Below are 14458 nucleotides of genomic sequence, written 5' to 3' on the forward strand. Positions count from 1 at the left end.
TATACAATAAAAATACATGTATTTATATAAAAAATGAAACATGTTATTGTTAATATTATTAAAATATCTGTATTTGCACAGCCCTATTTCTAAATGTATTTCAAAAAAACATTAAAATATTCTTCATTAAAATAACATTAAAACATTAAAATAAACTTTCAAATTAATTAAAATATTATTAAATATTTGTTCAAAAAGACATTTTGTAGCATTGTGTCTATGACAATTATTTTATAAATCATACATGTATCCACCATTGTTACAACACAATAGCATTAATAGAACTGTTTAAATGTGTTCATTTCTTTTTATAATAATAAAATGTGTCCTTATAATTATCATTGGAGAATATGTATATGATAATTCATGCAATGATAAAACAATAATACACAGTAATAACAAAAAAAAGCTTAATAGAAACTATAGAACGATCGCAAATGACAAAAGCATTAAAAATGAAAACTCAAAGAATCTAAAAATAACTCTTGATATTATTATTACCCTGATTAAATACTGAACAGAGGTGAAGAATGAGAGAAGTCTGCTTAACTTTCAGATTTTGGACGTCTGTGAAATGTTTCGTGATTGACTAATTGCTAGATTAGTTTCCATCTCTAGTCCTCAGAGGATTATCCATCATAAATAATACATTGGCTAATATGTTATGAGAGCTGCGGCGGAGAGCAAAGACAGAAAGACTCATTTAGCAGTCGTATTTATTGATTTTTTCTGATTTATAAAAAATGCAACACAGCAATTTGTGACAATGAGGATTTACAAAAGGCATCTGAGGTTGCTTTAGGTTTTTCTGAAATTAAAGTTACAGTGTTTATTTATGGTTCAATTAGTAAAAACTCTTCTAAAAGATGATTTATAGCACTATTATAAGAAGAAAACACTGCGGGTGAATAAGGTTTAAAAACTAACATGTATCACAATTTTTCCCTTCAATTGATTACATTAGGAATTACAAAATATCTGTACTATCTGTAGCTTTCTAAATATGTATTTTTAAATATGCAAATGAGGCATAATTTGCATACATTTCTAGCACAAAAAAAAATCTCAACACTGGATGATAAAATATTACAACCTAGGGTTTACACTGAAGAGATTTTTGGTCTTTTTATGGCTTCATAATTGAGAAAACACTGCCAGGAAATGGTCATTTTCATCATTTTAATTAATACAATCTTTTGTATAAATGATGTGTGAACACAACCCTCTAGAAAAACCTTTCAGGATTCAAGATGCGAATAAAACCAAAGTTTGTTGTACGCAAGAGTTGCAGATGTAGAAATTTCTGATTTCGTATCGAAGAAAAAAGAATCATTTTGAGAAAACGGCCTTAATATTTGTACTGAAGATGAAAACTACAGACACAAATTGATAAAGAGCTGTAAAAGAAACACTTAAGGGTCCCGTGAAGTGCTTCAAAATGAGGATTTTTGTTTAATATGTGACACAATCTCAGCTGAAACATAAAGGGTGGGACATATATTAGCTCCTCCCCTTTTAAAAAAAAACAGCCAATAGTTTTTTTGTATTAGTCGCAGCTCTGCTAGTGAGAGTGGCTGAACTCAGCGCATATATCAACAGCGTCTTGAACGGGGCGGGGTGTGTCAGATACTAGAGCTCATTTGATTGGTTAGAGAATTTGATGAGAAGCTGGAGTATGAGGGGACCAGTGTTGGGTGTAATGCATTACTAAGTAACACGTTACTGTAATTAAATTACTTTTCCACTAAAGAAGTAGAGTAACTGATTACTGTTCATTTTTAGCTATTTTAATTACAGTTACTTATAATGTACTTGCGTTACATTGTAAAATTATTAAACTCGCTGAATATCATGATATTTTTTTATTTATCTCCTAATGGTTAAAGTAAACTCTGCCTCTTTAAAATCATCGTAGTGCATTTGCACGTGACTTCACGCCAGTTTGCTGCATAGTCATATTCTAAAGTGGAAGATGTCGGACTCAGCTGAAGCGAGTGGCTGTTTTACGAAATAGAAATATTCCCATTACTTCACTTTTCTGAAACAAGCAGACAAGAACTCTACAGTAATATGCAAGCTATGTCCTGGGGAGAAAAAAACTGTAGGCCGCTGTCAACAGCACGAGTAATCGACTAAAGCACCTGACACGGCAGCATAGACGATCCCTTCCGAGTGATCCTTGTTCATCATCGACGGATAACACCACGGCAGCTCCTGCTAAGCAGGCAAAACTTGATTTTACTCCGCCAGCGCAGAAAGTGTCTGAAGGTGAGCTTAAAAAAATGATTGCAGGTTACGTTATGGAAGAGATGCTGCCTCTGTGTACTGTACAATCTCCATCTTTTAGGAGCATATTAAACAAAATACCTGTGTCTGGCAAAAAAGCAGGACTGCCTGACCAAAAAACGGTTTTGACTTAGATGAGTGTTATTCTGTCATGGAAATGGAGCTTAAAGAGACGTTCGAGAGTTTGGAACAGTGGTGTAGTCGGGGCTATACGCACGTATACTCATTATGCCTACTTTTTTCCACTAGCTGTTTGGGTATTACGACTTCTGAGGATCAATAATTGCATATACCCTCGGTATACTCACTTGTTTTGCTGATTAGACTTCCTTAATTTACGATTATTCGCATCCCCTTTAACTGTATACCAAATGTTTTTTAACTCTCATCTTAATTTGTTTTTCGAAGTCAACTGAATGATGTCTCGCTGAAACGTTCAGGTAAAATTATAATACAGCATGGGCGGGTCGGTTGGGTAATAGTACACCACCTATTTTTTTAGGACTACACCACTGGTTTGGAATATATTTCCACGACTGCTGACATTTGGACCTGCCATCACAAACGTTTCATGTTTCCAGCTTGATACATGTCATGTTTATCTTTTCTTAAGTTAAGCTTTTTCTGTTATTCAGATATGCATAATAATATTCTTCTGTTATTCAGGAATTGTGTTCCTTAAGAAGGTTACATTTCTTACTAAAAATGTAGTATTCATTCATTCATTCATTTTCTTTTCGGCTTAGTCCCTTTATTAATCCGCGGTCGCCACAGCGGAATGAAAGGTCAACTTATCCAGCATTTGTTTTATGCAGTGGATGCCCTTCCAGCTGCAACCCAGCACTGGGAAACACATACACACTTATTCACACACACATACACTATGGACAATTTAGCCAACCCAATTCACCTGTACTGCATGTCTTTAGACTGTGGGGGAAACCGGAGCACGCGGAGGAAACCCACACGAACGCAGGGAGAACATGCAAACTCCGCACAGAAACGCCAACTGACCCAGCTGAGGCTCGAACCAGCGACCATTATGTATGTAATTTTTATAGAACGTAATAAAGATGATTCAGAAAGCTTAAAGGCTAAACTGTTTCATGTTTGACTCATATGTTTTATTGAATTATTTATTATTATTAGAGTTTAATTTCTACTGTTTGTCCACTCAGAGTTTATAGGGATTTTAAAAAGTATTTAGTTAAATTACTTACTGAGTAATTAAGTTACTTTTCAGACAAAGTAATTAGATAAGTATTTTCAATACAACATTGATTAAGTAATTAGTAATTAATTACTTTTTTAAAGTAACTTACCCAACACTGGAGGTGACGTCCAAAAAAACGATCCATTTCGGTGTAAGTGACAAACCCCTGGCTTTGAATGTTTCTATCTTCTAAATGTCATCTTTGTCATGGTTTTGGAGCTCACTAGCTTATAGATATCCTTAATGCTAACTTACTTATGCTAACATCTAAATAAAAAATGTTATTTGATCTCACGGGGACTTTAAGTAAGTCTTCTTTCCATTAGATGAAACAAAAAAGTAAAAAAACAATCAAAATCCACAGGAAAAAAACTGAAATCCTGAAGTGTCTCACCTTGAAATACATATAAATAAATGGAAAATATTCAAACGTTAGCATTGTTGAGTTCATATGAGCATTTGCAGTGTTTAGATGATGCGTTTGGGTCTGGAGAGACACACAGGCTGCGTCCGAAATCGCATACTTCCATACTATATAGTACATTCAAAACAAGTAGTGTGTCCGAATTCATAGTATTGGAAAAACATTATGCGAGAAGTACTCAGATGACCTATTACTTCCAGACAGATTCAGAAGTACGCATCGAATGGATGCTACACTATCCCATGATGCCACGTGAGAGAATTTGTGAATTGAAGCTATGCAACTGATGTGGGTAGGTCAAGTCAAAGTCCCTTTAAGGCAAGTCATTTCACTCGCCGGGCATCTTTGAAACGCCTCTCGGGCAGTATGCTCAGGCATTCTGTTTGAATGGGGAACCATCAAATTCTCCAAAAATTGATTCCCAAGCTTCCGATTACATTACATATTAGGAATCAGCAATAAAATTAAACAACATCTGTCTCTAGTTTCATTTCTAAACATTCGAATTACACAAAAACCTGCAGAAACTCATGTCTGGCTCGAGCCCTTCCCCCAAAGAATCATCCATCTATAGCGATCACTGATTGGCTCCTGTACTAGAAGGCGGGGCTTCATTCGCCATACTATTACATTTTTCCCCATTCAGAACTATACGAATACCATGTCTTGTGTACTCTATAGTTTTTGGTCACATGATAATGACTAATGGCGGATGTAGTACGTCCCAATTCCATTCATACTATATAGTATGCACTTTTCTAATTGTCGTGTCGTAAATTCAAATTCATATGTAGTACATACTCGATCAGTAGGTGATTTCGGACGCAGCCGTACTGGTGCGTTCAGTGTTCAGATGCGGGTGAGGAAGTCCAGACGGAGGCTGCTGGGAATCTGCAGGAGCTCCAGAGCCTGCGTTGAGGAGCAGAAGGGAAACGTGACCTGGAAACGATACTGCGAGTCCATCATCAGCTGCGACGAGCCCTCGCGCTCCTGCAGTAGCGTCTGTCACCATGGAGACACAACAACAGCCAATCAGAGGCCTGCGTGATCAGCTCGAGTCTACAGTTGAGTGCATTTGTGCCCGCCCACATTTTCTGGAAGTGTCTTTTAATAGGATTCAGTAGGACTGACATCTAGTGGTTGAACTAGGTATTGCAGTCCAAATTTAAAATACTAGAGAAGCTTTTTTGTTGTTGCCAGATTGATGAACAAGAGTGAGCGTGCTTGAAGATCGAAACTTACACTAAGCTGATAAGCTAATGTTTACGTTTATGAAATATTTATTTACGTTATATATTTACGTTTATATATTTACTAATTATGACTCTAATTATACATTTTTTATTTGAAATTAGTGCTTTAAATAAGATTAACTGCGATTAATCGCATCCAAAATGAAAGTTAGTTTTGATAATATGTGTGTGAACTATATATATTTATTATGCATATGTGATTCACACACAAACATAAAAACAAAACTATTGATATTGATATTATTGAAATTTCAATTTACAAATAATTTGTATAATATACATGTATATTTTATATCATTAATAAACATTCAAATAAACATTTTCTCAAATAAACACATGCATGTGTGCATTTATATAAACATAATAAATATGCATAATACACACACATTATGACAAAACAAACGTTTATTTTTGATGCGATTAACCTTTTAAATATTTAAATAACCCAGCAGTATTTTAAATAAATGGTTGCTACCAATTTGTCAAAGAATCATGAAAAGTATTCACACAAAAGCATTTAAAGCATACACTGATAATAATAATAATAATAATAATAATAATAATAATAATAAGGGTTTTTTGAGCATTAAATCTGAATATTTTATGATTTTTAAAGAATTTTAAAGCAGCTTTGACATCACAGGAATAAAGCACACATTAAAATATATTACACAAAACCTCTTTCCAATAGTAATTTAAAAGCATGAGAAAATCTTACAGCTTTTCAAACGTCTGAACTGCATTTTATACCATGTACTGCATGGACACTTAAATATGCAGGAATAAATATTTCAGTGGCAATATTGTTGTCACACAATCTCAGTGTGTTTCATGTTTAATTTAGAGACTTCTTTGAACAACAGAAAAATGGGTCAGCAATCATAATGTGTGGAGTTTAATTCTGTTTCTTTAAATGAGCACTATTACGACCATAATGGACATCAAGTTTCTGAGTATGTGTCTTTGGCTGCATTTACACTGCAGATCTTGATGGACAATTCCGATTTTGTGACTGTATCTGATTTGTTTGATGACCTGCTCGCATCATCTTTTAAAAGTGACTCGTATCCGATCGTCTGCATTTACACAGCACACGGCAAAGGCGCATCGACCAGGAAAAAAAGAGCGGGCGCTGACTAACAGCTGATAATTAAAGAGGGCTCTTTTCTCTATTCCTGTATGTAATCTGTTCGCAGCTTTTGACAAGCTGTTTTGCTATAGTTTATTACAGAAAGGTTCTCATTTGTCCGTCTTCTTTGATATTTAGGCTTTTTTTAAACATTTAGGCATCTTAATGTAATGTTCATGGCGTGATTTTTGCTCGTGAGATATGCACTAGTTTTATATTAGTTCATATTGGTTACGTGGCAGACATTGCGCTCTCTCGCTCTCATTACCACGCTTAAATACCTGTGCTATATGACAATATAACAGCTGTTTAAGTCCTTGTGTATGAGATTTAAGGTTCGGGACTCTGCTGAAGTCTGTTCTGAAATGAAAGTGTCAGACTAGACGTCATTCGCTACGGTTTTTAATGATGCGCGACTCGCATTGACAGGTAAAAATCCGATCTACCTGCTTACACTGCAGACACGAGAACACAGATCCGATTCATATCGGATAAATTTCCACATATGAACAAGGCCTGAATCTGATTTGAGTAAATCAGAATCCCTGTGATTTGTTCCTGCTTGAAATTGAGTCACTTGAACAGTGCAGTGTAAATGCAGCCTTTAAAGCTTCAGCTTAAAATACCTCAGAAATCGCATATTATATGTTAATGTAACAATGCTATCTTTTTTGTCTCTGTAAATGCAAATGAGTTACTGTTCCCCGCCCCCTTTCCAGAAAAGGAGGTGTGGCTTTTACAGCTTGTGCCTCATATACACTGGTAATAACAAGCATGTTTTTACGATTTCATGAGCATCAGCCATAAAGGAAAGAAAAGATGGAAAAAAATCACAAAAAAACTGTCAAACACACAGATTTAGTCAAAATCACACACACAAAATAGACAATGTTGGTGTTATATGTGAATTGAAAGCGTTGGTGAGAAATCAAAAGTGTATCAGTACATTAGATCTGTGAAACAACAGCAACAATGCACTACTAATGCATTTCAGCCATGTTCCATTGTATCATGTTATTTTTACACTCTTTTACATGGTTTATTTTTATATTTGGTGTATTGTGATGTGTATGTTCAGAGAAGAACATATAATAACATATATCTAAAAAAAATAATAATAAAATGTGCATTTATGAAGTGAGCTTCAAACAGGTGAGCGGGCTTGACAAACCACCTGTAGAAACCCTCTTCACTCTAACCCCCCACTCATTCCTCCATACTCTAGCTCTTAATGCTCTGAGCACTAACAGTTTCTTTGTATGATTAGCACTTCTTGTGTTTATTTCCTCTTCTTGTTGAATCACTGTTACATATTTGTGTTATTTGTGCTCTGTTTGTGTTTTCTCTCTCTCTTTGCTCTCCCAAATTTGCTTTCATTATTCACAGGTTCCGTTCATTGGTCTATTCAGCTGTCGGTCATTTCTTCCCCGGTTACGTCATTCTTACGTCACATCCAATAAGCAAAGACCACCCATCATAAAAGCACGCGACAGACCACTCACCAATCTCTCTCTCCTTTCCCTTTCTTGTCTTGTTTTCTTGTTGCGTTGCGTTACGAAAAAACCCGTCTAACTGTGTATTTTGTTGTTGCCCGTTTCTGTGTGCACGTTATCCGTCCGTTATATGTAGATCACTCCATTTCTCTGTTTTAACGTTGTTTACGAGGCTTGGACGAAGCGGACAGGTAAGAAGGTCACGTGATATACATTTTGCAACACTTAGGACTACTCTTCTGTATAGTACATTAGGTTAGGGGCGAGCGCCACCCCTTGTACTTTTGGATAGATAGATAGAGTAGACAGTCAGGACTCGGAAGACTCTTCGCATGTTAATTATTTTGTTTCACATAGTTAGTTAGCTAGATGCTTCTGGGAAGTTAGATTTAGTTTGGGTTTTGTTCTTTTCGTTTCTTTAGCGCCACCCACGTCCCTTTTGCCAGCTCTCTTGTCTTTGTATTTGTTTCAGTGTTGTAAATATTGTAAATAGTATATTTTGCCTTACTTTATTTTCTTTATTTTGGATTTATTCGTTGTTTTTGTTCACTTTGAGAAATATAAATAAAATCACAATTTTGGTATTATTTTGGTTGTCTTTAGCACTTATTTACTGTTTGTATAAATATATTTTAATCACAAATAAATGTCAAACCCCACCATCCCCTGGACTAACATCAGGGGTTTGTAACAATCACTAAATCCCTCCTCAATTGTAAGCAACTTCGGACAAAAGCATCTGCTAAATGACTAAATCTATAAGAAAGCTCAGGGTTTTAATAGAGGTGTTTGTGATCATTTAACTCCTGTTGAACTGTGTTATGTTTGATGTTTTCTTTGTCTATTTTTTTTCACCCTCCTCTCTGCTTGTTTAGTCTTTAGGTTTCTTATTGGTTTACCATTCTGTCCATCATCATTATGACGAAGTCGGTTCCACCAATCCCAGGACGAGCCGCAAGGATTTAAAGCCCCAACAGACCAGTGTGTGATGTGCGCTCTGCCTCGGCGTACCATTTGTGCTCCACGCAATTTGATTGTGCTATGCTTCGGCTGTTAAGTGATTTATTATCTCAGTTTACTGTGGTAATTCGAGTTTGCTTGTTGAACTTCGTTGGCTTTAAGTAACACAATGTGATGGTTGTTGTGTGGTTCTAAACTAAGCTTTGACCGTTTTATCCGGTTTGTTTTAGTTTAGATTGATGTTTTGTTAGATTAGTTTGAGTGTTTTGCCAGTTGTGTATTTTGAGTTTTGTAGCTTTAATTAGTTTAGTTCGGGTGTCGTATACACTGAAGATTTCGGTGTTTATTTGTATTTATTTTTGACGCCTAGTTTAGACTTTAGTTTTAAGGATTGTTTTGTTTTGTTAATTTCTTTGATTTGGCTTACACTCGTTGTTTTTGTTTAAGATGATTATAAATGTTTATTTCTTTCTTTTTCCTCTCCAATTACTGTTACATAATAATCAACTATTGAGTAAAAAGCTTAAACGGAGAATTGATTCCTGCCTCATCCTTGATCTGTCGCACACATTACACCTGTCTCACTTAAATGTTACAGCATCCCACTAAAACATCCTAAAAACGTAACAAACTGACTTTGTGTTTTATAACTTTGCACATCTTTTTCAAGCTCAAACCGCAAAAAAGGTCAGTTGAAAGTGTAAAAGTCTACCAGGACCCATAAAACAAATGTTAGTTTACCTGAAAAAAGAGAAAGTACCATACCTGCACTTTCCGTACAAAGGATGGGGCGACTCGCTTTTCAAAATCATCAATGGGTGTGTAGGAGTTCAGGATTTTCACGATCTACAAAAAATAAACAATAAACAAACACATTTTAATGCCTCTAATAGAATTGACTTTCTTTGACAACTTTAGTGAGGTTGTTTTAATGACTATTAATTATTATCTCGCCAACTGGAACAGTCAATCACGTTTTCCGTGTTATATTTAATCTGTGTTTGAAAATGAACTTCTGCATGTATAATTATTCAAACACCTGAAGAGATTTCTCTGCATGAAAGACTTATGCATGGCAGATTAACCTGCTGCTGAATCTCCAATATGGTAAGTAATTAAATGAGAAGGGAATGTGGGTGATGTGTCTAGATGATTGACAGGGCACTTAACTAAGCAACATAATAGTCCATTAAATAAGAAAGTAGTATGTCCTAAAGCTTGCATACTCTTCGGTTACACACTCAAAAATATGTACTTTTTCTTTACAAAAAAGTACATACTTTTAGAGAGTATGCGAATTGGGATCTAGCAATATTTTTTACAGTCAGGAAGTAAAACAGTATGACTAGTATGTATTGAGTAGTAGGTGACTTTAGACGGAGCTTATAAAGGATAGTATCAGAGTTTAAACAGAACTGGTTGCACCTGTACAGGTGAGAGCTCGGAGCATCTCTGCTTGATCTCGGCTGCGTCTTCATCTGTGGTCTTGTTGACTTGAAGAAGCCAGGCGATCTGAGACAGCGGCCCCAAAGTTTCCATAGCATTGCTGCTCTGCAAATCTTTCTCTCGCAGCCATTCCTCCAGATAACTGATGTTACACCTGGAAATCACAGACGCTTTATTCTTAGGATACGCTTAGAATATTCTAACTATTAAACTAAGGATATAGTCTGAACCCAGCATTTTATATCATTACAAATAGAGATGCACTGAATTTTTGTGCTGAAAGTTATCAGCCAAAATGGCATTTTCTGTGTTTGTTCGAGACTCGAACCTGCAACCTTTCGATCTCAAGTCCAACTCTCTCACCGTTAGGCCACATCTGCCCCAAATGTATTCACTGTGATTTTGGAATGCACATATGCACATAAGCAAGATGCAGTTACCGACTAGAACCTGCAAACTTTCGATCAAAAGTCCAACTCTCTAACCATTAGGCGTCCCAAATGCAGGCACTCGAATCTGCAACCTTTCAATCACAAGTTCCAATTGTTAACTATTAGGCTGCTCCAAGTGCCGAGACTCAAACCTGCAAGCTTTCGATCACAAATTCAGCTCTCTAACCTGCAACCTTTTAATCACAAAACCAACTCTCTAACAATTAGAGCACAGCTGCCCCAATTGTTAGGACTCAAACCTGTAATCTTTCAATAACAAGTCTAACTCTCTAACCATTAGGCCACATCTGCCCCAAATGCTGGCACTCAAACCTGCAACCTTTCGATCACAAGTTCCACTTTTTAACCATTAGGCTGCCCCAAGTGCCGGGATTCAAACCTGCAACCTTTCGATCACAAGAACAACTCTCTAAAAATTAGACTACGGCTGCCTCAAATGTTTGGACTCAAACCCACAACCTTTCAATAACAAGTCTAACTCTCTAACCATTAGGCCACATCTGCCCCAAATGCCAGGATTCAATCCTGCAACCCTTCGATCACAAGTCCAACTCTCAAATCATTAGGCTATGTCTGCCCCAAATGCTGGGATTTGAACCTGCAACCTTTCGATCACAAGTTCCCCTTTTTAACCATTAGGCTGCCCCAAATGCCAGGATTCAAACCTGCAACCTTTCTATCACAAATCCAACTCTCTAACAATTAGACCATGGCTGCCCCAAATTCCAGGACTCAAACCTGCAACCTTTCAATCACAAGTCCAACTCTCTAACCATTAGGCCACAGCTGCCTAAATGTTGTGACTCGAACCTGCAACCTCCAACTCCCAAACTATTAGGTTAATCTTTACTGTGACGATGAAATGAGCATGTACGCACCTGATCTGCATGCCCTTGCGGCAGGAGCACAGGTCCTTGCGGAGCAGGATGCAGTTGACGGACGAGGAGCCAATGAGGTAGAAGAGCTGTCTGAGGATCTGCCCCTGCAGCTGCGGCTCCATGCCCTGCTGACACATGCTGGCGTTAAAGGTGCTGAGCTTCTGCAGGATGGAGCTGACGCTGAAGGCCTCGGATGTGCCGGAGTCTCCTCCATCCTCATACACGCTGCTGGAGCGCTTGCGGAGACCTGTGGGCTTCATGCTGGAGATTCCCTGGAGACTTTCATGCTCCAGCATCCCTGGGACTGAACAGAAAGAGAAGACAGGATCGCTTAAAGGCTTTGTTCACCTTGAGATTAACCTCTTAAAGTCAAGTGCTATTTTGGGCTTATTTTGCGTACCCAAATTAAAAAGCTTCCCAAATCCATATGCAGAGGTGTAAATGCAAAAGTTTGGTATCATTTTGAAGAAAACCCTTTGAATTTTCATAAAACACTGTTAAAAGTGATTTAAATTATTGTATATGTTGTCTGTTTTATAATAAACCCCTCCAAAAAAGAGATTTTTTTTTGTAATCTCAAAATTGAAAGTGTATCTTGTAGGTTCTGTGTGTTTTAAGTTGCTGTATTTAATTTTGGCGGTTCCTGCACATGTCAGTAATCATAGGAAAAAAGAAAAATGTCTCTATCATAATCTATGCAAAAGTAATTCTATTCCAACTGATGATAAAACAGAACCACTTATGGGGGTACTGGGCCAGTACAGACCTTGAAATTGTAAAGAATGCGGAAGTAAATGACGTCACGAACGCGGTACCAGGGGTCGGTTCTTCGTACGTGGATTACTCAGTTAGCTGGGTTTGGTTATTGACGATTTGACACGATCCAGGATAGTTTCGTTCTTCAAAACTGATCCGAGAGTTGTTGTCATAGCAATATATATATATATATATATATATATATATATATATATATATATATATATATATATATATATATACACACATACACACACAAGTTAAAATATATATATTAACAAAACTTATGCAATCTGCACTCCGAAATGAAAGTACAAAGACTGCCATCTGGTGGTTCAAAGAGAAAATTTATTGAGATGAACTTTTTAGATCGCTTTAGTACAATATGTGTGTGATAGACATGCACAACATGTGGCTTTTTTTTTTTTTAAGGAATAATACATTTATGCAGTCATGAACATGTCTTGACAGCTAATATAACGGTGATTTGACGCTTCACAAAAGTTGCAGACACCATTACCAATATCAAAATGCTTTTGTAAACATCCAGTTATTCTTTACACCGATTCAGAAACCGCCTACAATAATACTACTATGACTACTATAATAAAGAAAATCCGCTCTAACTTTAAAACTAAATAAATTGCTAAATACTCTTGACACATGAAAGTGTAAAGCCTGCAGCCCATAACAAAGGTGGAAAGTTATTGTGTATCATATTTAACAAACAGTTTACTGCTAATTTTATGTAATTTAGCTCACATGGATAATTGAATATTAATCAGATGATGTCATTACACTGCTGTGTCGTCAGCCAATCATTGCATTGCTGATCATTATTTCGAGGATCGATAGATCTGTCTTTCACAACACATGCAGTGATCTCAGATCAGTTCATCTATACATTTTAATCTGATTAGCGAACTTGTTTGAAGAACCAAATTAGCCAGAGATCAGTTATCAAGATTAAAAGCTCCAGATCTGCCAAATCATCTTAGATCATTCAAGCGAGCTACGAAGAACGGACCCCAGGTACGCAGAGTTTAAATAATCTGTCACTGTTTACAATTGAAGACAAAATTATCAGCTGTACTGGGAAATTTTAATTCATTTTAATTCAAGTTTAACAAAGCCATTGTATTTCCTATTTTATTTTTTCTTCTGGTGGCACAGTGGCTCAGTGGTTAGCACTGTCGACTCACAGCAAAAAGGTCGCTGGTTCAAGTCCCAGGTGGACCAGCTGACATTTCTGTATGGAATTCTGCATGTTCTCCTCGTGTTGGCGTGGGTTTCCTCCAGGTGCTCCGGTCTCCCCCATACAGACATGTGCTATAGGTGAACTAAATTGGTCATATGTGTGTGTGTGTGTGTGTGTGTGTGTGTGTGTGTGTGTGTGTGTGAATGAGAGAGTGTATGAGTGTTTCCCAGTACTAAATTGCATAAAACATGTGCCTGAATAGTTGGCGGTTCATTCCGCTGTGGCAACCCCTGATAAATAAGGGACTAAGCTGAAGAAAAATAAATGAATGAATGAATTTTTTTTTCTAGAAAAAGACTTATTTCTTTTAGATTGGCTGGAATAATAATATACTTTAAAAAATCCTCTCTATTAAACATCACTTGGAAAATACTTGAAAAAAAACTTTATTTCACAAAAGGGCGGATAATTTTGTCCTCAACTCTACATACTCAAACACAATAGGAATAAAAAAACTCAAAAGAGGAAATGTTGACCCTCCCTCGAAAGTCTATTCATGCAAAACTCTAATGCTTTAAAACATTCAATAAAAGATTAAAAACTAATAACAAATCCATATGAATCAAGAGGATTAATCCAAGTCTGCTACACAAGGAGACACGAGCGCTGCACTAGATGAACAGATTTAATTTCATCAGGTTTGACTGAGCTTTTGTTTGTTTGGATTAAACCACCTGACTCATCCGGATTTATTTTTCAATCTCTTTTACAATATTTTACAGCGTCAGAGTTTTGTATAAACAGACGTTCAGTGGAGAGACATGCATTCATGTCCATTTTGACCCTAGAGAGATGAGTAAAAACATAAAAGTTGAAAAAAATATTAGGAATTATTAATTATTATTATAATTCATTCATTCATTTTCGGCTTAGTCCCTTTATTCATCGCCACAGCGGAATGAACCACCAA

The 14458-nt window shown here is 36.5% G+C and overlaps 1 protein-coding gene across 1 annotated transcript in view; it reads right to left on the reverse strand.

The window, feature by feature from the left end:
* Positions 1-2234: 2234 nt before the first annotated feature.
* The window catches only part of myo5c (myosin VC), a 47751-nt gene continuing 35527 nt past the window's right edge, over positions 2235-14458 (reverse strand). Inside the window, exons 38-41 of the mRNA XM_056451575.1 lie at positions 11535-11838; positions 10184-10358; positions 9524-9604; positions 2235-4925 (exon numbers count right to left, since the gene is read on the reverse strand). Coding sequence (XP_056307550.1) covers positions 4773-4925; positions 9524-9604; positions 10184-10358; positions 11535-11838 — 713 coding nt within the window. The 3' untranslated portion in view covers positions 2235-4772. The remainder of the gene's footprint in view (positions 4926-9523; positions 9605-10183; positions 10359-11534; positions 11839-14458) is intronic.

Source organism: Danio aesculapii, chromosome 25 (genome assembly GCF_903798145.1).
Source record: "Danio aesculapii chromosome 25, fDanAes4.1, whole genome shotgun sequence".
Lineage (NCBI taxonomy): Eukaryota > Metazoa > Chordata > Actinopteri > Cypriniformes > Danionidae > Danio > Danio aesculapii.